This window comes from Juglans regia, chromosome 12, assembly GCF_001411555.2.
Source record: "Juglans regia cultivar Chandler chromosome 12, Walnut 2.0, whole genome shotgun sequence".
Classification (NCBI taxonomy): Eukaryota; Viridiplantae; Streptophyta; class Magnoliopsida; order Fagales; family Juglandaceae; genus Juglans; species Juglans regia.
In genome coordinates this window covers 4018060-4042774 of record NC_049912.1, presented here as the reverse complement: position 1 = coordinate 4042774, position 24715 = coordinate 4018060, and the positions used below count along the sequence as shown (strand labels likewise).

Below are 24715 nucleotides of genomic sequence, written 5' to 3'. Positions count from 1 at the left end.
TCATTGAAATGTGTTTGAATGTATGAAATAGATTGAGATGAGTTTAACTTTTTATGAGAATTTGAAAAAATAGTGGGTCATATCAATGATTGGTTTGAGATAGGTTGAGATCATTTTAACTACAAAACATAACGAATTCTCGTATTGAGAGATTAGTCGGGAATAATAATATCAAATGGACCATGAAGCTAATGTGAGCTCCACTAAATACAAGATTTTTTTTTTTTTTTGGAAGAAAATACAAGATTAGTTTTTAGTTATTTGGACCATTTGATTAAATAGATTAAGTATATGTTTAGAATTGTGGTGAAAAATATAACTTATAGCTTTAGGACTTATAGTTTATAACTTAAATTAATAAGTTCTATTATTAAAAAATTATTTACTGTTTGGTAACTATATGTTTAAAGCAATTTGAAACACATTAGGTTTGTTTGGAAACAAATTAAAAAAGTAATTTCTAAAGTAGAAATGACGATTATTCAAATTTTTAAAGATTATGACCATATCCTTAAGTTTGAAAGTTACGCATTATCTGGAAAAGCACAAATGATATTTTTCCTCAAATGTACTTTTTAACTTATTTGAAATTAAAAGTGCTTTAATATGTAACACTCAAACCACCTAATTTTTCTCTTAAATGGCTTTTAAGACTATTTAAATACTTTTTAAGACTCCTACCGCAATCTCAAATAAGCCATAAGTTAAAGTTGACTCTTATATAACTCGAGTTTGACTTGATACGACTCTTAAAGTTTAACAAATACAAACCATTAAGATTATATTATAGTTATACACCATGTTATAGACAAATTTTAAGATCATGAAATTTTTTTTACCATCTTTATCTAAACATTTAAAGTCCGTTAACATTTATTAGAAATGATAAAGGGACAACCAATAACTTTGGCACAACTTTTTAATAAAATCTATCTTTTTTTACCTTTTCTTTTATTTTAATGTATTTAAATTAAAAAATATATTATTTTATTATATAGTTATAAAATAATAATGACATGATTGTTTTTATACTCAATCATTATATAACACTAGTTTGGGGGCACGTTTAAGGCACATGCTTGATTCCCGATATATAATAAACTTCAATCGCAAAAAAAGTAATATACCTTGCAAATTCAAACACAAAAATATAAAGATGTGCATGTCTTATGTAATAAAGAATTTCTTGTCTTCTTGCTTTCGATCATATTCGATCATTCACCTTCATAATTTCATTTGCAGACCTACGCCCCTCTCTTTCCCCTCTGCAAACTCTATCTCTCTCACATGGTTCGTCCCTCCTCTTCCTCTTCCTCCTATTCTGCCCCTCCCAAACCCACCCTCCCTTTGCAGGTACACCTTGAGGGGCTCCACGTAGTCCTCAAAGCCGAGGGTGGTCATGGCCCACTATAGATCGTCGCCATTGATCGTCGCTTCTCCCTCTAGCACTTGTCGGATGTCTCACTGGTGATGAAACTTATGATCTATTTCATTTTCTTTGAGATCTATTTCATGATCTATTAAATTTCCTTTGAGATCATCGATGACCTTCACCTTGGGAGGAAGCAAAGGCTTTGGGTGGAACCTCGTACTGATCTTTGAAACCTTAAAGGAGATATCCATATCGGAGGGTTTTGAGAAAGTGGTTCAAGGTGGTGTTTGGGTCATGGGAAGTTCTCTAAGTTAGATTTATATATCGCTGAGTTAAGTTCTTCCCTTGAAAAGTCTTCTGCTACCCCCTCTTCTAGCATTTGATCTCAAGTCGGCAGTTATAGCAAGCTGCAGTCAACATTGTTAATTCTTTGCATCCGAACTCACTACCTGCTTGTTCACTGGCACTGCATGATCCTAGTTCCTCAGTATCTCGAGAAAATGGTTCAAGGTGGTGAATGGCGACAATGAACAGCTGTTAGGGTTTGAGGAGAAGTTCTCTGGGAGTGATAATTCATCGGGTCATCAGATTCAACCGATAATTGTTTGTAATAAATCAAGATTGGGATTGATCTGATGAACCCTACTTTAGTTGGGGGGCCCATGTTGGGTATTTCGAACTGATCAAGCCCAAGTTTTTTATGCACAACCTTAATTATGAGCATAAGTTATAGATATGTATATGCTAGGTGTTAACGTCGTGTTTCATACGCCTTTAGGCTGGATTCCAGCAGCTCAGGTCTTCAGAACTGGGCTTGCAGAAATAGAGAAGGAAGTAGCTAGGAAAGGGAGGCATTGGGCCCAAGGAATCTCCGATGCCAAAGTCAATAAAGTTTCTTGGAAGTTTGTAAATAAGTGAGAGAGTCTAGGGATCATAGAGAGGTTTCTCATACCTGGAGGTTGCTATTTATACCAGGAGTTTAGGGGAGGACAGATTGTGTCTGTCCCATGGAGTCTGTGTCCTTTTACTGTTCCTTCTGTCAGACTCCTTTAATGCATTGTGCCTCTACGACGGCATCATTGATATGACGTGTAGCTCGGGTAGTGGTGCCATACGACGTGGTTTCCCGATTTGCTTTACCTTTGGTGGTCTGTCAATGTCCCTATGTTAGAGGATCAAGGGTTCTCCATCTTTTTCGTTTTGCCCTGTACAAGTCGCCATGAGCAGAGCGTGGCCAAGCGATGTTAGGCCTATCCGACCCATTAGCCTTGATCGTTTACTTTTCCTTATAGGTGACTTACTCTAGGGGCAAGTATGGATCGTGGGGCTGGATATTTGGTCAAAGCCCAGTGGGCTTGTGAAGTGGGGGAAAATCCCCTCACACTAGGATTGTGCTTCCATTGTTCAACAACAAAACAAAAGTGTTGATGGTAAATGATATTTTTCCTATTTTATAATATAGTACAGACTAAATAAGTAACAATTGAAAACAGAGAAATGGTATATGGAATCCTTACACCATACACATCCACTTAATCAATATATGATTTGTCATTTTTGTCTTTTTATTTAAATACACATATTTAACATTAAGATAAAATGACAAATCAAATATTGATTAGGTGGAAGTGTGTGGTGTAAAGCTTCCATATAGAATTTCTCTTGAGCTCGAGGAAATATTGCCCAATTTTTCCATTCAAATAACATAATTAATCGATTTTTATACTTTAACAACCCTAGCAATGGATGCCTTTTACAACTATTGGAAGCAATATATATATATATAGCAATACATGTGCAACTCATAGGAGCAACACCATTACCCATATTATTACCAATTATTTTTCAATGAGTAATGCTACTAATCATCTTTTTTCTCATCATCTCATGATGTGTCATTAAATGATTAAAGACTATTTATTATATTTTATTTCTGAACCTATCATTTAATGACACATCATGGGATGATGAGAAAAATAATGATGAATAGATTTTTTCTTTTCCAATAGATTCAGGCATGCAAACATACTTCTTAGACAAATTCTAGTGAAAATGAAATTACCTTCCAAGCTGAGACAAGTGGTGGAAGACAAAGGCTTGAAGGTCAAATGGAAGATTTCAGAAATGCTCTTGAGGCAAACAACCTGGTTGATGTGGGATGGAACAGTGAGAAGTTCACGTGGAACAATAGGCATGAGGATGAAACTTTTACTAAAGAGAGATTAGACAGGGGTGTGGCTAACATAAAATGGTCAAAACTATTTGGAAATATAGAGATAGTCTTAACTGCCAGATGTTCTGGTCATAAGCCACTATCTTTAACACTGAATGAAGAGAGTGTGGTAAAGAGAAAAAAGAAGAGTACTTTCAGGTATGAAGCTAAATGAGAATTGGAAGAGGAAGTGAGATTGTTATAAATGAAACTTGAGAAAGAAATGTTGTTGTACATAAACTTTTCAAAAGAGTGCAAAACAAACTCCAGGCGTGTAGGGGGCTTTATCCAAGTGCGACCTGCAGAAAGTAAGATCAAATGAGAGTGATATTGGTGTGATTACCAAAAACCTCAAGCAAGAACAGTTGAATGAGGGCCCCTACAATGTTGCCACCATCAAAGCCTTACAAGATCAAGCTGGTATTCTTCTTAAGCAGGAAAATATCAACTGGAAACAAAGAGCTAAAAGGAATTGGTATTAGCTTGGTAATAAAAATACAAAGTATTTCATGCTTGTGCTAGTCAAAGAGAAAAAAGAATTGGATCAAGCAAGTTAGAGATCTACAAGGAAGAACAATGATTGAGTAGGGAGGGATTGAAGTAGCTTTTAATCAGTACTTCCAAAACTTGTTCAGCTCCTCAAACTCATCACAAAAGGCCATAGCAGATTGCCTTGCCCCTATAGAGCAAAAAGTGACCACTGAAATGAATATGGATCCACAAAGGGAATTCACACCTGAAGAGGTGGAGGCAGCATTGCAGCAGACATCACCGCTAAATTCCCCAGGCCTTGATGGATTTGGAGCAAAGTTTTGAATTACGTTTCAATGATCATTTCAGTTGAGGTATTAGAACGGAATATTTTGGTATCGGTACGTTTCGGTGTACCGTTTCGGGATAGTTATTATATGAATAAATTATATATATAATTATATTCTAAATCTTAAAAATATCATTACAAGTTATAAAAATACAATAAAAAGTAAAAATACTCATAAAGTTTAATAAATAATAAAGCATAAAGAGATTATTTTTATTAGTAGGAGTGCTCCATAAAGTTAAAGAGAGAGAATAAGAGAAATTTTAAATGCATGGTATGTAATTCTCTGTGTATTGGTAAAGAAAAGCAAAGAAGGAAGCATGACACTCAAATTGGATATGTCGAAGGCATACGATATAATTGAGTGGAGATTCTTAGAAGAAATTATGAAAAAGCTTGAATTTGAAAATAGGTGGGTTTCACTCATTATGGAGTGTGTTAACTCAATAACATACTTGGTTCTCATTAATGGACAACCTAGGAAGACCATTAAGCCTACAAGAGGTATAAGGCAAGGGGATCCCATATCTCCATATTTATTTATCCTTTGTGCTTAAGGGTTGAACTCTTTAATTGAAGCTTCTAAAAAACAGTGAGAGACAAAAGGGGTTGCAGTTACAAGATGTAGAACTAGCAAAAACTATCTATTGTTTGCAGATGGTTGTGTTATATTTGGAAGGGCAACAACCAGTGAATGGACAAAGATACAAGGGATCTTGAACAAGTATGAGATGGCATTGGAGCAGCTTCTAAACAAGCAAAAAACCACCATATCTTTTAGCTCAAATTCTGCAATGAATGTTAGAGAACAAATTTTGCAAGTGGCGGGAATATTAGTTTGTGGTAGCTATGAAAAATACTTGTTTACCATCTATGGTAGGTAATTCAAAGTTGTACACTCTTAGACTATTAAAAGAGAAAGTTTGGAAGAGAATTAAAAGTTAGAAAAATACCTTCCTCTCTTAAGCAGGAAAAGAAGTAATGATAGCAAGCACTTCCCACTTATTCAATGAGTATGTTCAAGCTTCCATAGAGATCGTGTACTGAAACTTATTCTATGCTTCTGAGATTCTAGTGGGGTAAAAAAATAGTGAAAAGAAGATTATATGGAGAAGTTGGACAAAGATGGGTGAAACAAAGAAAATATGAGGATTAAGATTTAGAGACCTAGAAAATTTTAATTTGGCATGATTGGCAAAATAGTACTGGAGGTTGATGAAGAATCCTAATTCTATGGTTGTAATCATTTTGAGGGAGAAGTATTATAAGCATAAGGAACTGCTAGAAGCAAAGCTGGGATCAATGCCTTCATTAATTCGGAGAAGGTTATACTCATATCTAGATCTAGTTAAAGCAGGTATGGCGTGGAGAGTTGGGAATGGCAACCAAATAAAAATCTGGAAAGATAAGTGGTTGCCAACACCAACTTCTTATAGAGTTCAATCACCTGTTAGAATCCTAAACAGTGACTCCAGAATTAGTGAGCTGATAAAGGGGTGTGGTCAGTGGAAGGAGGACCTGGTGAATGAAGTATTCTACAAAGAAGAGACAGCTATGGTTAAAAGAATCCCATTGAGTAGTTTGAATGCAGATGACATATTAATTTGATGACCAACAAACATAGAGTTTTTTAACAGTTAAAAGTGCTTATCACCTACAACATTCTAGAATGCGAGCAAGGAAGGGGAAATCTTCTGACTTGTCAGAAAAAGAAAGTGAATGGGAGTCGATTTGGAGGCTAACAGTGCAAAATGCAGTGAAATAATTTTTATGGAAGGCAGCACATGATATACTTCCAACCAGAGAAAATCTTTTTTAAAAAAAAGATAACAGGAATAGATTTGTGCCCAATTTTTGAGAGGGAAACAAAATCTATAATTCATGAATTATGGAGTTGCCCTGCATCAAATGATGTTTGGACCGAAACAAATAGTCCAATTAAAAAATGGTCTAGTATGGAGGTACCTTTCTTGGAGCTATGGAATAAATTAAATGACATATTACATAGAGAAGATATTGAATTGGTGGCTCATACAATGAGGAGGATCTGGTTTAGAAGAAATTCCCTTTTGTTTGAAAACATGTTTGAACATCCAAGGGATCTGTCCCGGTCAGCAAAACAAAGTTTAGAAGAATTTATTCTAACACAAAGAAACAATAAGAAAGGAAATCACTCAGGAGGATCAGGGGGAGAACATGCCACTTGGAAGAAACCAACTGAGATGATGTACAAGGCAAATTGGGATGCTATAGTGGACAATAGAAATAACAACGGGGAATTGAGGTTGTCATAAAAAATAATGAAGTTGAACTCATGGCCTCTCTTTGTCAAAATATTAATCACTCAATGAAACCTATAATAGTTGAAGCATGTGCACTTAGAAGGGCAAGAGCTCTGTGTCAAGAACTGGGACTGCCAAGTGATGTTTTAGAAGGTGACTCAAAGGTGGTGGCAACCGCTACAAACAACCTAGAGGAAATCCATGCAGATTTTGGTATTGTAATTGAGGATGTTCGCAATATATATACTTGCAGAAAGACACAACTGGAGCGTTTGTTTTACTTTTAGAGAGGCATTTTCTCATATGCTAGCAAAACTTGCTATTTCCATTTCAGGTGAAAGGGTGTGGGTTGAGGATGGACCTATGCAAGTTATTCAATTAGTTTTGAAGGAAAAGTATTATAACGATTGATTATTTCATTTAATAAAACCACTCTGCTTTTGAGATTAAAAAAAAAAAGTGAAAATGAGTTTTTCTAATTTCTTTTGTTTTTTTTAATATAAAATAGAGATTTCATTCTTTATTATTTTAATGCATGTGATATTCATTAAATTAAGAAAAATTCTTTGCATCATACTATCATTCTACTTTTATCTCACTAAAGTAAGATGTGACACATTTATCACCATTAAATGATCATTTATTATATGCTTCTTTATCATCTAATGGTGATGGATGTGTCACATACTATTTAGTGAGATGATAGTATGATGTATAGCATTACTCATCATTTAATATTTAAGATACAAGCTACAAAAACGCATGTATGTTGCAACTTCATATAATAAGTTTATAATCAAGACACGAGAAGTTTTTTAACCACAAATGGATTATATAAAAATAAATTCACAAACTGATATATATGGTTTCATGTAATCCGTTAGATCTACTTTACAATAAAAGTAAATTTATAATATGACGTACCACATCAAACCGTGTCAATTTGTAAATTTATTTTTGTGCAATCATTTTATGATCACTAAAGTATTTATCTCAGGACATAAGGTACAAACATCATCATCTCCAATTTTTATTTTTCTTATTTTTTTAAAAAAAAATGGAGGTTTGAAGTGAGAAAAGCAAAATACATAATCAAGATGCAACCCCAAAAAAGTACATATCCCATTTCTAACTGAGAATGAAAAAAAATACAAAATACGTAAACACAAAATCTGTTGATTAATTGGTGCTCCTTCATAATTACATATATGTTCGTATCCTCGTGACATTTTTCAAGAAATTTCAATTCAAATCAACACTTAAAACATAACAATTTGCAACCTAAATAGCCCCTTCAATAAAGTCGGAAATCAAAATGAAGAAAAAAAAAATAACAAAATCCGACTTCAACTTCGACTTACATAGGCTTCGATCTGATCACTCCGATTTATTGGATCGGAATTGGATTTGGGCATTTTTTTTTCATACTTGGCCCATTTTTAGAGATTACTTTTATGTAAAATTGATTGTTTTTTGTGGCCTTTCAAGTTTACTAAAAACATTATCAAAAAAGAAAAAAGATTTTAGATATGAAAAAACCAAAAATATAACTTAAAATATGCTATGCAAACATGAAAAATAAATATAAAAATTAAAAATATACAGTAGATCCTTTAGGCTGTTCTTGATATATTTTCATTCATAATTTTATATTAGAATCTCAAACTCTTAAATCAACTAAAAAAATAAAATGATGGTTCAACTATCTAGCCAATATCCAAATTAACACACAAGGCCTAAATTAACAACTAACAAGTAAGAGCATCCATGAGCCATCGTGATCTAATGGCAATGTCCATCATCGAATCATTCATTCCTGAATAAATTATAAATAGGAAACATAACCAACAACTCAAATATAAGCTGGTACATGACTCACTATTAGCTAGTCAAGTTTCATCTACGTTAATATCTGTATGAGAAATTTTTAGCATCAGCCCATTGTTTACTGGAGTACACTACACACCTTACGTGTCTTTTTTTTTTTTTTTTCCTATGAAGCACGTTTCCCTTTCTCCCTATTCGTCCTTTCACCACCAAAAGCTTAGGATCTGCAAGTCTGAAGCTTTTCTTAATATTTTCTCTCAACCCATAATACAAAGCTTTGTCCTCAGCTTCTTCTCTAAGGCTTGGATCCTCTTCTTGTTCTTCACCTGAGGAAGAAAATGAAGATAAGGCTGGCTCAGTAGGGCCACCGAGTTGCTGTGGCTTTGGAGGAAGAGGCAGGTTGGCTCAGTAGGGCCACCAAAAGGCAGAAGAGGTGAAGACAGGAAGAAGTTGATCTCAAAGTCTATCAAGGCTGGGCTTCAATTCACCGTGGGTTGGATTGCTTGGGATTTGAAGAAAGGTCGCTACGCCGAAGAAGACCCCCAAGAAAAGCCTTCATTTCTACTTATTTTGTATGCTAGGGTTTTCTTGGTTTTTTTTTTTCGTTTTTGATTGTGGGCTTACAACTTTTTTACTCTGTTAGGAACAAAACTTGATTTTTTATTTTTTATTTTTTCGTTTCCATTGTTTCGTCTGAAGGTCGTATTTGCAACAATTGGATCATTTCGGAGTAGTTATCTAATATATATATCCCTATGCCTTGAGAGAATATGAGTTCTCATCGATTTGATGAAAGTTTATCGCATTGTTTGTTTGTTTTCCTTAGTTTGATATTTTTTGTTAGAGTTTTCCTTACTTGAAACTAAATGGCTTAGAGAGTGAAACTTTCGAAGCATTAGTTTTGAATTTTGGAGTGGTGTGGAATGGAGAGCGGCATTCAAACTGAGTTTTGATGAAAAAAAAAAAAAGGAAGAAGAAGATGACAGGTAAGGTGTGCTACAGATCAACCATGAACAGTAGTTGATCCGTAGCACTTCTCTTCTTTAATAATTATCTCATTGATTATTAGTATGTTAATATTCTTGAATTTAACTATATAAGTTTAAGACTTTTTATATGAGAGTATATATATGATCAATATATAAATAATAGATATTTTTGTTAAAGTCGAAGTCGAAGTTAGAGGTCAATTTAGAGTTGGTAGAGTCGGAGTTGGTCATACAGCAAATCCGACTTCGACTTCAACTTTGAATGCAAAAAAAAAAAATTTAACTCTGACTTCGTTTTGTCAAAATTTTAATAGAGTTAGAGTCAGATTGTTAAATTTTTGCATAACCCTACTTGAGAGAGACCACCCTTCTTGATAGGAAGCGGGGAATTGAGGGAGAGAAATACGTCGCGTGATGGAAAGAACATCAAGTTTGGGAGTGGTGGGAAGCGAGCTTTGGGCAGGAGAAATGTAAGGTTTTGGTGTCCCTAACTTGGTTTGACCTAGGGGTGGGCAGCGGGGCCCCGTTCCCCGCTGACCCGCCCTGTTCGCCCCGCCCCCGCACATGCGGGGCGGGGGATCCGGCCCGCTAAAGCGGGGTGCGGGGGGCCCCGCCCGCACCCCATGGAAGATGCGGAGGCGGGGGGCGGATGGGGCGAGGCCCCGCCCCGCTTTTCCCCCGCCCCGCTTGAGTTATATATATATATATAAAATATAATTAAAATTATATATATATATATATAAAAAAAACAAATAAGTAGAGTGAAACGGCGCCGTTTTGTTATAGACAAAACGGTGCCTTTTCACTTAGGTCCGTCTGGTAAGTGCCGCCCCTCAACTAATAGTGAAACGGCGCCGTTTCACTTTCTAGTGAAACGGCGCCGTTTCACTATTAGTTAAGGTCCCCCCCTTCCCCGCGTCTGCTTCCCATTTCTCATTTCTGCATTCTCCTTCTCGAACTCTCTCCTCTCTCACTCTCTGTCTCTGAGTCTCTCGCCGATCTCTCACACTCACTCTCTCTGACTCAGTCTCGCACTCGCATCCACAAGCCTCTCTCTCTCTCAGTAGAATCTCTGTCTCGCACGAGCAGCACCACCGCTGCCACTTCTCCGTCTCCGTCTCTCACTGGGATTTCGCCGCCTCTCAAAGGTAAGAAATCCGAAACCCATTCTTTTTTTTTTTTTTGTTTTGGATTGGAGATTGGAGGAAGGTTGGGTTGAATCGGAGATGGAGGATGAGAAATTTGTGAATTTGTGTGCTGTGGAGAATTTTGTTTGTGTGTTTGATTCGTCTGTTTCTTTGTACTTGTGTGTTTGTTTTTGTTTGTAGATTGGAACCCTAAATCAATTTAGGGTTCCAATCCGAAATTTGTGCTTCAAATTTAGGGGTTCAATCCGAAACCCTAAATTGAGTTAGGGGTTTCCATTGAAACCCCTTAATTTTCAATTTAGGGGTTTCAATTGAAACCCCTAAATCAATTTAGGGGTTTCAATTGAAACCCCCTCAATTTAGGGTTTCGGATTGAACCCCTAAATTGATTTAGGGGTTCAATCCGAAACCCTGAATTGAGTTAGGGGTTTCAATTGAAACCCCTTAATTTTCAATTTTGGGTTTCAACTGAAACCCCCTCAATTCAGGGTTTCGGATTGAACCCCTAAATTGATTTAGGGGTTCAATCCGAAACCCTAAATTGAGTTAGGGGTTTCAATTGAAACCCCTTAATTTTCAATTTTGGGATTTCAATTGAAACCCCTAACTCAATTTAGGGGTTTCAATTGAAACCCCTAACTCAATTGAGGGACTTTCAATCCGAAACCCCAAATCAATTTGGGGTTTCAATTGAAACCCCTAACTCAATTTAGGGGTTTGAATTGAAACCCCCTCAAGTTGAGGGGTTTCGGATTGAACCCCTAAAATTGAGGGGGTTTCAATCCGAAACCCCAATTTCAGTTTAGGGTTTCAATTGAAACCCCTAACTCAATTTAGGGGTTTGAATTGAAACCCCCTCAAGTTGAGGGGTTTCGGATTGAACCCCTAAAATTGAGGGGGTTTCAATCCGAAACCCCAAATCAGTTTGGGGTTTCAATTGAAACCCCAATTTCAGTTTGGGGTTTCAATTGAAACCCCTAACTCAATTTAAGGGTTTGAATTGAAACCCCCTCAAGTTGAGGGGTTTCGGATTGAACCCCTAAAATTGAGGGGGTTTCAATCTGAAACCCCAATTTCAGTTTGGGGTTTCAATTGAAACCCTTAACTCAATTTATGGGTTTATGTTTGGAATTATGTCGTACGTGATTGATAAGTGCATGTTTGGAATTATGTCGTATGTTGATTGATTTTTTTATTTTTTGTTGTGTTGTAGAATCAGGAATGTATTCTCAAAGAGAGTTCACTAATAGCTCTCCCACCCCTACCAGTACCCCTGCCCCTACCAGTACCCCTGACCCACAACCTAACCCTACTCCAACCTCTGGGAGTGGGAATACACCTTGCCCCGCCCCTAAGCCCACACAAAGTAAGAAACCTGTTTCCGTAGTTTGGTCTCATTTTACCAAACTAGAGGGTGGTGACCCCAATAACCCACAAGCTAAATGTAATTATTGTGGGAAAATATATGGATGTCACTAAATGTTTCTGGGCCATTTTCGGCCCATTACAGCGTTTTCTGGGCCAAAAAAGGCCCAGAAACCGCTTCTGGGCCTTAGGCCCAGTAGTGCTGCGGGGGTGCGGACGGAGGACCCCCTCCACCCGCACCCCGTCAACCGGGACGGGGTCCCCCGCCCCCGCACTCCGGGGGCGGGGGGCGGATGAGTATATTCACCCCCCGCCCATGCGGGGGCGGGGGGCGGGGTGGGGGCTACCCCGCCCCGTATGGGGCGGGTAGCACCCCTAATACTTTGTTTGACCTTGGCGTGCAGTTGTGATGTTCTAGGATTTCTTAACGCTACAAAAATTACCTAAGTTACCTAGCCTTTGAGCTATGTAAGACCTAGACGACATAACATTTAAGGCTTGTTTGGATAGAAAAATTTCATTTTATTATTTTAATATTTTAATATAAAATTTAATAAATAATTTAAATTTTTCAAATTTTAAAATAATAATAATATTTTATTCAACTAATATAAAATTATTTCATCTAATTTAATTTTACTATCTAAACAAATCCTTATGCTGATAACTTTTGTTATAATCAATGACTTTGATGTGAATCAAACACAAAATTAATGGAATAAAATTAAGATGTTTAACCAATTTAATTATACAAATTCATATACTATCCGAATCTTACTTGGCGCTATCCAAAATCAATAGATTTAATATATTTAAATATTAAGATAGAATGATAAAAATGACAAATCAAATAATGATTAAGTGAATGTAAATAATATAAGACTGCTATATAAAATTTTTTATTATTAAATAGTCTTATGAAATAGACAGAGGAGACTCCAATCATATAATAGGTTCTTATGCCATTAAAAATTAGCATTTATGCTATGAATATTAGTGATTTATAACTTTGTGATAAAATAGTAACAAAAATTTAGTATAGGTTGTAGTTAATTTTCCAAACAAATAGACAGTACACCTTGTAAATTTAAAATGTGGTTTGAATAGTGAGTTGAGATGATATAATTTTAGTTGAGTTGAATAAAATATTATTTTTTAATATTATTATTGTTTTAAAATTTAAAAAAGTTGAATTATTAATTATATTTTATATAAAAATTTAAAAAATTTATAATAATAAAATTAAATGAGATATAACGAAGCTGACATCATTTTTCAATCAAACGGGCCCGAATGAAAAAAAGAAAAAAAAAAGCCTCTCTCTCTCTCTCTTCCTCGAAACATTTGCTTCAACGGCAATAGTAACGTGTATTCTGTTTCTCAAGTTTCCCAGATTCCTTCATTCTCTCTACGCCATAATTTTCCCAACAAATTTCCTAACGTCTCGTTTCTTTCAGGCTTTTCCAGAGTATTTTCTAGAAATAAATTAAGGCACGACTTTTGTTGGAAAATGAAAGTCGTGTTTCGAAATTAATGTCTTCCTTTTGTTTTCTAATCTCTGTAACGTATGGCTGCCGAGAAGAATCTTGTTTCTTTTTTTCTCTTGTCCTTTACTCATGCCCATTATTTTGGCTCTCTTGACCCGTGTACGAAGTTGGTTGCATGTTTGATTCTCTAGTTTTGAATATTTGGTAAAATATTCGGTTCTTGAGTTTGGGTTAGGATGAATTTTCTGTGAAGTTCTTTTTCACAAATTCGGTGTTTATTGACTAATCTGGGAGTTATTTATGTATAAGTTGGAACAATGAATATTGTTGATAGAAAACTTCCAGTCGATTATTGGAGACTGGGATCAAGTTAAGCCAAATTGTTTACTTTTTTGGAATACAAGTTCTTGTGCGGTGTAGATTGATAAATTGGATTGCAAGTTGAGGTTAAGACTTTACTCTGTAATAAATTTGATGTCATTTAACATATTAGAAAGAGAAAACGTAATGATGGAAGACGTCTTATAAATATTTTCCTTTCCGGAGAAATGCCAATTGTACTCAGAATTTTTTATCTGCAGAACCCCTTTCCCCAAAAATATATATTTGTCTATAAATATTGATTGGCGTGTGTTAGTTTTGTAAGTTAAACTCATTGAGAGAAAACGTAATGATGGAAGATTGATTTGTGATTCTTGCAATGCGATCTTCTTAACTTCTGTAAGTAGTATGACACAAGTTGTAACAGAGGCTAAGTGAGCCTATGGAGATGGTTGGATTTCACTGTTGAACTAATGGATAAAAAGCAGCATATTGCAATTTTCACAACTGCCAGCCTTCCGTGGATGACTGGAACTGCTGTCAACCCTCTATTTCGTGCAGCCTATCTTTCAAAAAATGGAGAGAAAAAGGTTACCTTGGTGATTCCATGGTTATCTTTGAAAGATCAAGAAATAGTATATCCCAATCGCATCACATTCAACTCATCAACAGAGCAGGAGAAATATGTCCACCAGTGGCTCGAAGAGAGGACTGGATTCAAATCTTTTTTCAGCATACGTTTTTATCCTGGAAGGGTAATCATATTTTCAACTTTGTACAAACCTTGATGCACTTATATGCACCAAATTAATTAATTTTGGAAGTGGGTATAACATGTTCCAGAGGAGATTTGAATGCCTTGTTGTTTGCTTGAGTAGGAATGTTTTGTCTTTAATGTGTAGTTGTGTACACTAGCTAGAAAAAAAACTTTACTTTTCCATCTAAGGCTCTATGAACTATGAAGTGTTTAGGGCAGTTTATCCCCCCGAAGTACTTTTCTAATTCAACCATAATACTGAACTCAGCTATAACTAAGCTTTATAGGGATTGGGTTAGCACTAATGACCACTAAGGTTACACCATTTACCTTTGGCCCTGTGCGGAGTTCTCTTCTTTAGCTAGGATAAACACTGAGCACAATATTAAGCACCCAGTTTCCTTACCATTTTATTTCTTACATTCAATTTTAGAGAATGATACTAATACATAGCATCACCTTGTTGTGCAGTTTTCTCAAGACAAAAGGAGTGTTCTTGCAGTTGGAGATATTTCAGAAGTCATCCCTGATGAAGATGCTGATATTGCTGTTCTTGAGGAGCCTGAGCATCTTACATGGTATCATCATGGGAAACGATGGAAGGTTAAATTCCGCATGGTTATAGGAATTATTCATACCAATTATTTGGAATATGTGAAGAGAGAGAAGAATGGACGCATGCAAGCATTTCTTCTAAAAGTCATAAATAGCTGGGTTGTTAGTATCTATTGCCACAAGGTATGTTTCTTGATGGCTGTTAGTTTTTGTGAAATTTTGTTTTTTTTTTTTGCTGGTTATATGTTGCTAATCTCCTTTTTGTACTGATTTGGCGTTTTTACCTTTCGAATCATATTTGGGAAAATAGTGCTGAGTTGTTTTTGAGTCTGGAGTTTTCTTTTTCAAGGTCTACCAATATCTGAACATTGCTTATTGGTACAGATAGTGAACTTTTCCATATCCTCACATGTAGTGATATTGCTGCAATACATGGAAACAGAATCAAATTTTTATTATTATTGGGCATAAGTATCAAATTAGTTCAGTTCAAATTCAACTTTTTATATAAATGAGACAAGGCCCCTACCCTGGTGCTGGTTTTGTATCTCCCTGTAATCATTTGTCTTTTAAGAGTGGATCTGCATTTACACTTTCTCCTGTTATGAGTTCCTGTCACTCCTACATAATGGTGGGCTGGCTATTGATAATAATGGATTTTAAAAGATCATTATGGCCTTTCTACATGACACTATGATGCAGCATAGCCTTCTGAACTTTGGGGTTAAGGGGCTGTCAAGCTAGGAAGTTGATGACAATGAAGTCGTAAGATTTGGAGAAGAGGATTATAAGCTTTATGAGGTAAGATTGCCGAGTAGTTGAGCAAGAAAGAAGGGAATAAAGACCTGTAGAATTCAGCAAGGGGAAGGAAACAATAGCTGAGAATGTCTGCAAGAAAGAGAGGAAGAGCTGCTGAAAATATTAGCAAGAGAGAAAATACCATTGTGATTAGTGGGCTAGGTGGCAACCCTTTCCAAGCATCAGAAGGGTCAACTATTCTTTTGGGCATGACCCATGCCAAATCATCCCGTTTGAAAAAGTCACTCCATAGCATACTAGTAATCTCACAAGGGAGTAAAAGATGATCCATAGACTCCCCACTCTTACACATGTTGCACCAATCAGCCACTATAATGTGTCTTTTCCTTAGGTTATCTATGGTTAGAATTTTTCTCAAGGAGGTTGGCTATGAAACCTCCCTATGAAAAAAACGCAGCTCTCGAAGGGGCTCTCTTCCAAGGAAAGGGGTTGCCATTATCAGGAATAGAGACATTATAGAAAGAACGAGTATTGAACATTCTTTTGTTGGGAGGGGCCCTATGAAACTTGTTGTCACCTTCTTGACTCAACCTAGCAGAATACAATAAATTAAAGAATACAGTAAAGGCATCTATATCCCAATCATGGCCCACTTTATTAAAGCTCACATTACACTCAGTAAATCACTAGATATCGCCATAGGTTAGTCATAGAAGTATTTTTAGTGTGTGCAATGCACAAATTAGGGAAAGCTTCTTTGAAGGTCCTATTTCTGCATCACAAATCATGCCAGAATCTAATCATGTCACCACTTCCTGCCACAAATCTAGTGTAGTAAGAAAACTTCCCCCACCCATTCTTTATGAATTTCCGCACTTCAACCTCATAAGAACTTCCTACTTCATGAGACCACAATCAACCCCATATACTACCATACTTGATTTCCACCACTGAGCTTCATAACGTCTCCCATAGCAATTTTCCCAATGGCAGGGCTAAACACCAACAAACTTCTAACTCCAAAGCCTCTTATGAAAATTGTAGAATAGTACCCTGCAACGGTACAGACCCGGTTTCAGTTCCTAGTAGGTGGAAAGGTGCAATCCTTAGTAATTATTCCTTACCTATAAAAAGACTTCAAACTCCCAAACCTCTTGAGGGAATTGGTGTGCAAAATCTGGTCCAGTTGACAAGATGATCTTTGTTACATCTCCAATACCTCCCCACTAAAAACTCCTCTGGAACTTCTCAATGTGATTTCACACATTCTCTGGGATAGGGAATAATGACAAATAATAAGTGGGCTAATTGGGTTGAGTACTTTTGATCAAGGTTAGCTGGCCACCTTTCGACAGGTAGAGTTGCTTCTACCCATCCAATCTACACTTCATCTTCACTGCAATGCCATCCCAGATTGCCCTCTAAAGCTAGTTCAAAGTATTTCATTAGTAAGGCCCACTCTACACCCTAGGATGCTAGCCAGGCCACCAATATCTGCAGCATTCTTTGGGAACTAATTCAGATATGGCAAGATAATCTTCAAACCTAGGTTTAAAGCCCTAACTTAACTTTATCGCAAAGATCCCAAACACCCACTTGAGAGACAGGTGCGGGAGAGAAAAGGGGGGGTTTACTTACCTAATTACCCATTTTTGTTGGCATCAATCAAAATGATTAGTTGCATAGCATAGCGAACTAGGGTAATTTATTTTCAGGATAGTTACATGCTGGTGGCGCACAGAGCATAGAGTACCTGAAGTAGGGACTGTTTTTTGTTATGCTACAATATAACATGGGGTAGTGATATCCATTCTTCTACATTTTTTGTTTTGCTGGAATGTTAGGGACACTTTGGGCATATAAAGTCTATCTTTGCTGTGTAGCTGAAGGCCATTGGTGTATCATATTAGGAATTGAATGTAGTTGCTATCTCAATGTTAAGGCCTCGTTTGATTACACAAAAGAGATGAGATGAGAAATCTGTAAATAGCAGTGAGATAGTTTGTGAATAGTAGTGAAATGGTTTCAGTTAAGATATTTTATGAGGTTTTGGGAAAGGAGAGAAAAAGTTGAATAAAAATATTATAGAGTTAAAACATTGTTAGAATATAATTTTTTAATATAATTTTTGTTTTGGGATTTGAAAAAGTTGAAAATTCGAAATTGAAAAATGTTTGTGTTTGAATGGTGTTTGGATGTTGAGATGAGATGAGATGTGATGGGATGGGATGGGTTGAGACCATTTATGAAACCAAACGGGGCCTAAATCTTTGTATGTTTTTGGGGACCGTGAGGCATTTAGGTTTTTCTTTTTGGCCGAATAGAGTAATGCTAGGCATACAGTGTGTGTGGCTGCAAGTGGCAATGAAATGTAAGATGATGGTAGTGATTACTAATTGCTAACCATAGAGAATAAACCTTTATGATTACTAATTACTTTGCTGTTTTCTACATGCCAAAATGTGTCATCGTCCTGGAATAATTGCTTGCTTACTGGATATTTGTGCTGGGAATGCAGGTTATCAGATTATCTGCGGCGACACAAGATTATCCCAAGTCAATCATCTGCAATGTTCACGGAGTCAATCCCAAGTTCCTTGGGGTAGACAAGCAAAAGATAGAGCAACTACAAAATGGGAAACAAACCTTCAGCAAAGGTGCCTACTACATTGGGAAGATGGTATGGAGCAAAGGCTACAAGGAGCTGCTAAAACTTCTTCAGGATCACCAAAAGGAACTAGTTGGGCTTGAGGTTGATTTATATGGAAGTGGTGAGGACTCTGATCAAGTTCAGGAAGCTGCTAAAAGGTTGGAAGTATCTGTTAGAGTTCACCCTGGGTGTGATCATGCCGATCCTCTATTTCATGAGTAAGGCCCCATTTGGTAATTTTTCTCACAATATGACTTTTGTTATTGTAACATCTTGAAAGCATATGATATTTTTTTGGTTATCGTGTCACCGGAAAGTTTTTGTTAAGTGTTTCAGGAAGTTTTTTTAAGTGAGGAAAACTTGTAGGCATTATTGAAAAAATTATGGGTGACTCTCTGCAAGCTTTGGAGGAGGGAACTTCCTCTCTGTATGTGGTTGGAGGGTGGATTCTTCCCCTCCGCTTAAGATGGGGAACTTCCCCCTTGTTGTGTGCATGGTGGAGGGTGGAGATCCCTTGTGCTCAATGGGGGAGCTTCCTCCATTAAAGTGTTTTTTTTTGTTCTTGAAAATCGCTACCAAATGCATCCCGGGAAGTTCATCCAGTAGTTAGTTTAAAAAATGTTTTGAAAATACAAAAAACAAAACTAAATATGTTTTCGGATGTATAACTGATATATATATATATATATATTAAGTATAGCGATTTATCCTTTTAAGCCCACTATAGAATTTCCCATTTACCCTTAAAAGGCTTCTCAGATGAGGGGGTGGGATCCAACCCCGCACCTTTCCTGGCACCAAGGTGAGCCAACTCTGCTTAGATGGGCGATCCTCTTTTCCTCCTAGCATGGGAGATGCAGAGGGGCGGAGGGGGATCTGCCCTTGTGCTAGGGCTGGGAAGGAGGAGGGTTGGAGGCTCGTGGGGGCAGATCCCCCATCCCTTTTTTTAGTTATTTTCATAAGCCACATGCCCCGCTTTTATATTGAATCCAATTTCATGGTTTTGGGTTTGTATATGGGTTGGTTTCATGATGGGTTTCAAAACTGGTTTTGGAAACCTCAAGAAGCCAAGCACGTTATTGGGCTTTTGGTTTTGAAACTGGCTTCAAATCCAGTATCCAAACTTTGGCCTAAATTTTAATGTTTCCTTTATCTTCTGCCTAGAAGCAGTTACGTACTACCTGCTTTCCCAAGGTTTAAATTGTTGGCTTGGCGAATGGTGCATGAAACTGGTATTGTGGTTATAAACAAATAGCAAATGTAGCTCTAGTTGCATAGGACCTTCTAAATGGACGCCAAGTCTGAGGAGATTGCTTCCATTGAGATGGCCAATATGGTTGGATCAAATTCTATTTTCCCTGTTTTTTTTTTTTTTTCTGTAATAAAGTGTTTCTGAATCCACGGATATGGTTTGCACCACCACAACTAGTCATATGATATTATTCCGTCGAGTTTGTTACCCAATTGGTGTTGCTGCATATTAAAACCTTCATTTTTTTGGTTGCTCTTTCAGTTATAAAGTGTTTCTGAATCCAAGCACCACAGATGTGGTTTGTACTACTACAGCTGAAGCACTAGCAATGGGCAAAATTATTGTATGCACCAATCATCCCTCAAACGAATTCTTCAAGCAATTTCGGAATTGCTGGACCTATGATGACAGCAATGGGTTTGCTGAAGCCACACGCAAAGCATTAGCCGCAGAGCCTGTGCAGCTGACTAATTCACAGAGGCATGAATTGTCATGGGAGGCAGCTACAGAACGGTTTCTTAAGGTTTCTGAGCTGGACCAGGTATCTACAAGAAAACAGTCAAATATTGCCACAAAGAACTTTATGTCAACATCCTTCAATTTTCAAAGGAACATGGAGGATGCATCTGCATATGTCCATTTTTTGGCTTCTGGGTCTGAAGCATCACGAAAAATGTTTGGTGCAATTCCGGGGAGCTTGCAACCAGATGAACAACAATGCAAAGAGCTAGGGCTAGCCATTCCTGCAGGAATGCAAAGCTCAAGAAAATGAAAGCATTATGCTTATGTGAAAAATGTCGGGGATTCTTTATTTACGCTGAGTCTGTGCATAAACTGGTACAGGTGTAAAGCATTTCTCTTGTTTCTTATACATTATTTGTTTTCCTGAAATCGAAAATCCCATATGAAGCATGTTTCCGCTACTCTTGTGTATTCCCTGAGCATTGTTAGATGGTATCTTGTGATATCTTCACTTGGATAGAGGAGGATCCCATCCTTTGATGGGCATCGAGTTGTGACTGTATAGATATAGAAAGTACATGAGAAATGATACATATTATATATATATATATATATATATATATATATATATATATATATATATGTAAACTAGCAAGGGGCAAACACGTGCATTGCACGTGTGCCCAATTGTGAAAATATAAAAAATATTTTTAAAAATAAAATTTATGAAATCTAAAAATATGTAATAATAAAAAATAAGTTCATATATATAATTATAAAATGTAACAGTTTTATCTATATTTTAAAATTCTCATTGATCATAAAAATAATCATATATATTATTTACAGAATATCTATGATTATAATATAGAAATTTGCACGAACATATTTAAAATTTTATTTCTTTTTAGTTGGTCTATCTCTGAATTTGTTTTCTCTATAGATCTGAATAGATCTTATATATTTGAAGAGATTCATATCCTGATTTGAGCGGTTGTTAATTTTTCTTTTCTTTACTTTTTCGTTGATTTCCAAATTTCTTTTTTTCTTTTGTTGATTGTTTTTTTTTTTTCCCTCTATGGTCTGGCTGAATGTAAATGAAGAAAGAGGTGCAAATTTTTTCTGCCATTTTCTCTAATTTTTTTGTTTTCACTTCCACTCCAATATTTTCGATCTTTTTATTTACTTTGTTTGTTATCTATTTTTTCGTTGCGTTTATTATTTTCTTATTAGGTCTGTTAATAATACTAACATGTTTACTTGTTATGTTTGTTATTGTGTGAGATGTTAATGTTATTTTTTTTAGATGTGTAATTTTTTTTTCCTATCTTGTGTGAATTTGTACATAAATGTACGACTGTTGATTTTTTTTTTCCTATACATCTCAACACATCTTCACATATTAGATTTGTATGAATGTAGGTAACTTCTTTTGTTTGTTTTATCTTTTTCAGTAGTTGTAATTTTTTTTTTTTTTTGTAAGCGGTTTGAATTATGTGATTTGGTATTCTGTTTGTGTATCATAACACATTAAATTTTATTTCTCAAGCTGGCGTGGACCTGAGAAATAAAATCCATATTCCATAAAATTATGTAGATAAGTTTCTTTGTTTGTTGTATGTTTTTTTGTAGATGTAATTTTTTTTTTTTTTGGTAAGTGGTTTTATTTTGTTTGAAGTTGATGTGTTCTAACCTGTGATATTCATTTTTCTATAAATCTGAACAGATCTCCACATGTCTGACCTTATTTTGTATAATATCGTTTAATTTTTACCTTCGACTAGTTGTGTATTTATAATTTTTTTTTGTAAGCGGTTTTGTTTATGTGATTTGGTATTTTGTTTGTGTATCACAGCACATTAAATTTTATTTCTCAAGTTGGTGTAGACTTGAGAAATGAAATCGATATTCCATGAAAGTATAGACAAGTTTTTTTGTTTCTTGTATGTTTTTTTGCATATGTAATTTCTTTTTTTGGAAGTCGCCATATTTTGTTTGAAGTTAATGTGTTCTAATCTGTAATATTTTGTATAATATCGATTATTTTTCACACTCTAAACTTTTTTCTGACATGCATGTGTATGTATTATTTGATGCATCCATAGAAATTAGTGGAGGCAAGAAAGTTGGAAATATCAAATCCATAAATGTTTAACATTTCTATTAGGAGACACATATTTAACTAAGCATAAAAGCAAAGACAAACATACCTAATTTATCCCGAGAAACTCACAAATGAAAGAGTTGAGTCGACCAAATTTAAAACTCAGAAGGCAGCAGTTAGATTTGTGATTTCATCAGATTGCAAACAGTAGAAAGAATAAGACATAGCAATTGCTTTTATACTAAAGCACAGGCGGTGAAAGCAGCGTAAAAAAAAGTAGATCATCTGATATCCCCTTGTTTAAGCGGTGGTGAAATTTTAAGATTAAATAATTTATAACAAGCGGTTCAATTACTAAATAACAAAAAAAAGATGGGAAAAAAGAAATCAGAAATGGTAAAGAAACCGAGAATATGATAAATAAGAAGAGAAACGAAGCGGTCAAAGCGGTGGTGAGATTTGAATATAAAAAAGTTTATAACAAGCGGTTCAATCACTAAATAACAACAAAAAAGATGGGAAAAAAAATCAGAAACTGTAAAGAAACCGAGAATCTGATAAATAAGAAGAGAAACGAAGCGGTAGAAGCCGTGTGAAACATCGAAGAGTAATCTAGAAAATAGTGCGGAACATCGAAGTGTAATCTAGAAAATGAGAACATAATCGAGAAACCGCTACCAGGATGTAATAGGAAGATCAACAAAAAGCAAGGGTAAAATTGTAAGAAGAGAAATAAAACAAAGACATAGCAAGGAATCAAATACAAAAGAAGGGGTAAAAAGGGTAAAAAAATTTAACGGAAGGACATAGACGAGAATAAATATAAAAAGTAGAGATAAAAAAGTAGGGGTAATATTGGAAAAAAAGTATTAGACAACTAAAATTGAAGGACAGAAATGGAAAAGGAATAGATAAGGGGGGGGTAAATCAAGAAAAAAGATGGACGAAGACCTGCCTGCTTATTGACGCTTATTATATATAAGATATACACACACTTGTGTAGTGCTTTTCTTGTGGTTAAGACTGATGAGTGGGTCATAATAATAAGACCTGAAAATTAACTATCCAGTCTTAATTTGTGCTTTTACAACCACTTGTTTATTTTGTTTTTGTTAAGTCACTTAATTTCATTAGCAAAAAGGAAAAAAAAAAAAGTTGGGTTGACTATGTGACATTCTCTAGAGCACAAAAGAGGAAATAGATACAAGCAGGAGCAAGCAATTATTTTTTTTTAGAGGACATAAGTCCATTATTTTATTGATCATCCCTCACTTCTGATGGAAGAATATCGTAATAACAGGTCATTTGAGCCGAGAGATCATGGCTGTAAAACTGACCCATGAATGCCCAAGAGGTCAATTTGTTCAAAAATTTTCATGCTCAATTGAAGAGTCGAGTTCCTTCATGAGCTTTTTTTTATTGTGATAATTTGAAGGTCATGTACTCTCAATTTAAAATTCTCTTGAGATTTCTTGGGACTCAATTTAAATATCTTCACACCAAAACAATTTTAAACGTCAAATACATCTTTTGTTGATTTTTGTAACCAACGAAAACCAAAACAACTTTCAAACTTCTAAAAGGAAACCTCTCACCACAAATTTCATTCCAATATATTTTCAATGAATTCCACAACTTTTTTAAAGTCCAATAAAAACATCTCTAAAAAACCTATCTCAATCCAAACATATTTTATTGAATCACACCGCTTTCACAAAATCTTAAAAATATCATCAATTTTTAAGCGTTTTCAAAAAAAATTAAGAAAATCTTAAATCTAAATATCATTTATCGTGATCTTCATTTATACTTATATCATACCAACCACTTTTATTTTTGTGGTATGCGGAGATAATGAGTAGTAAAACTCCTAAATTATATATCCAGTTAGTTAAGAGCATGAGTTAGAAAAGAAGGGTTGAATTCAGCCATTCAATTTGAATCAACCGAAAATCAAACTTAATTTAATGTATATTTTGAATCGTCAAACCGATTTTAGTGTATGTTTTGAATTGTTCATAAAACTAGTTTATTCGGCTTATTCAAGAATAATCTGACTGATTTTAAATTAATTTGAATTGAATTCTAAGGGATTTAAAGCTCTCTCTTTTGGATTGTGTTTGATAAATGTGATTCTTTTAATAAAAGAATATGATATAACTAGACATTATTATAACTTCCCCACCCTTTTAAGTACGAAGGATAGAATAATTGAAAAATAAAACATGGAGTTATTTTAAACTTGTAAGTTATAAAAATTAGTCAATTAGTCATATTTTAAACTCTTTTATACATAACTTTTAAATACTTGAATTATATTATACCTAATTATAATATTTTTAATAACTCCAAA

General features: G+C 35.4%; 1 protein-coding gene across 1 annotated transcript; it reads left to right on the top strand.

Moving 5' to 3' along the window:
• Nucleotides 1-13316: 13316 nt before the first annotated feature.
• Nucleotides 13317-20687, top strand: LOC109006878 (digalactosyldiacylglycerol synthase 2, chloroplastic-like). The gene is made up of 4 exons (XM_018986292.2): nucleotides 13317-14578; nucleotides 15052-15318; nucleotides 18413-18762; nucleotides 20058-20687. The coding sequence occupies exons 1-4, from the start codon at nucleotides 14297-14299 to the stop codon at nucleotides 20566-20568; spliced, it is 1410 nt and encodes a 469-aa protein (XP_018841837.1). The 5' UTR covers nucleotides 13317-14296; the 3' UTR covers nucleotides 20569-20687.
• The last annotated feature ends 4028 nt before the right edge of the window (nucleotides 20688-24715 follow it).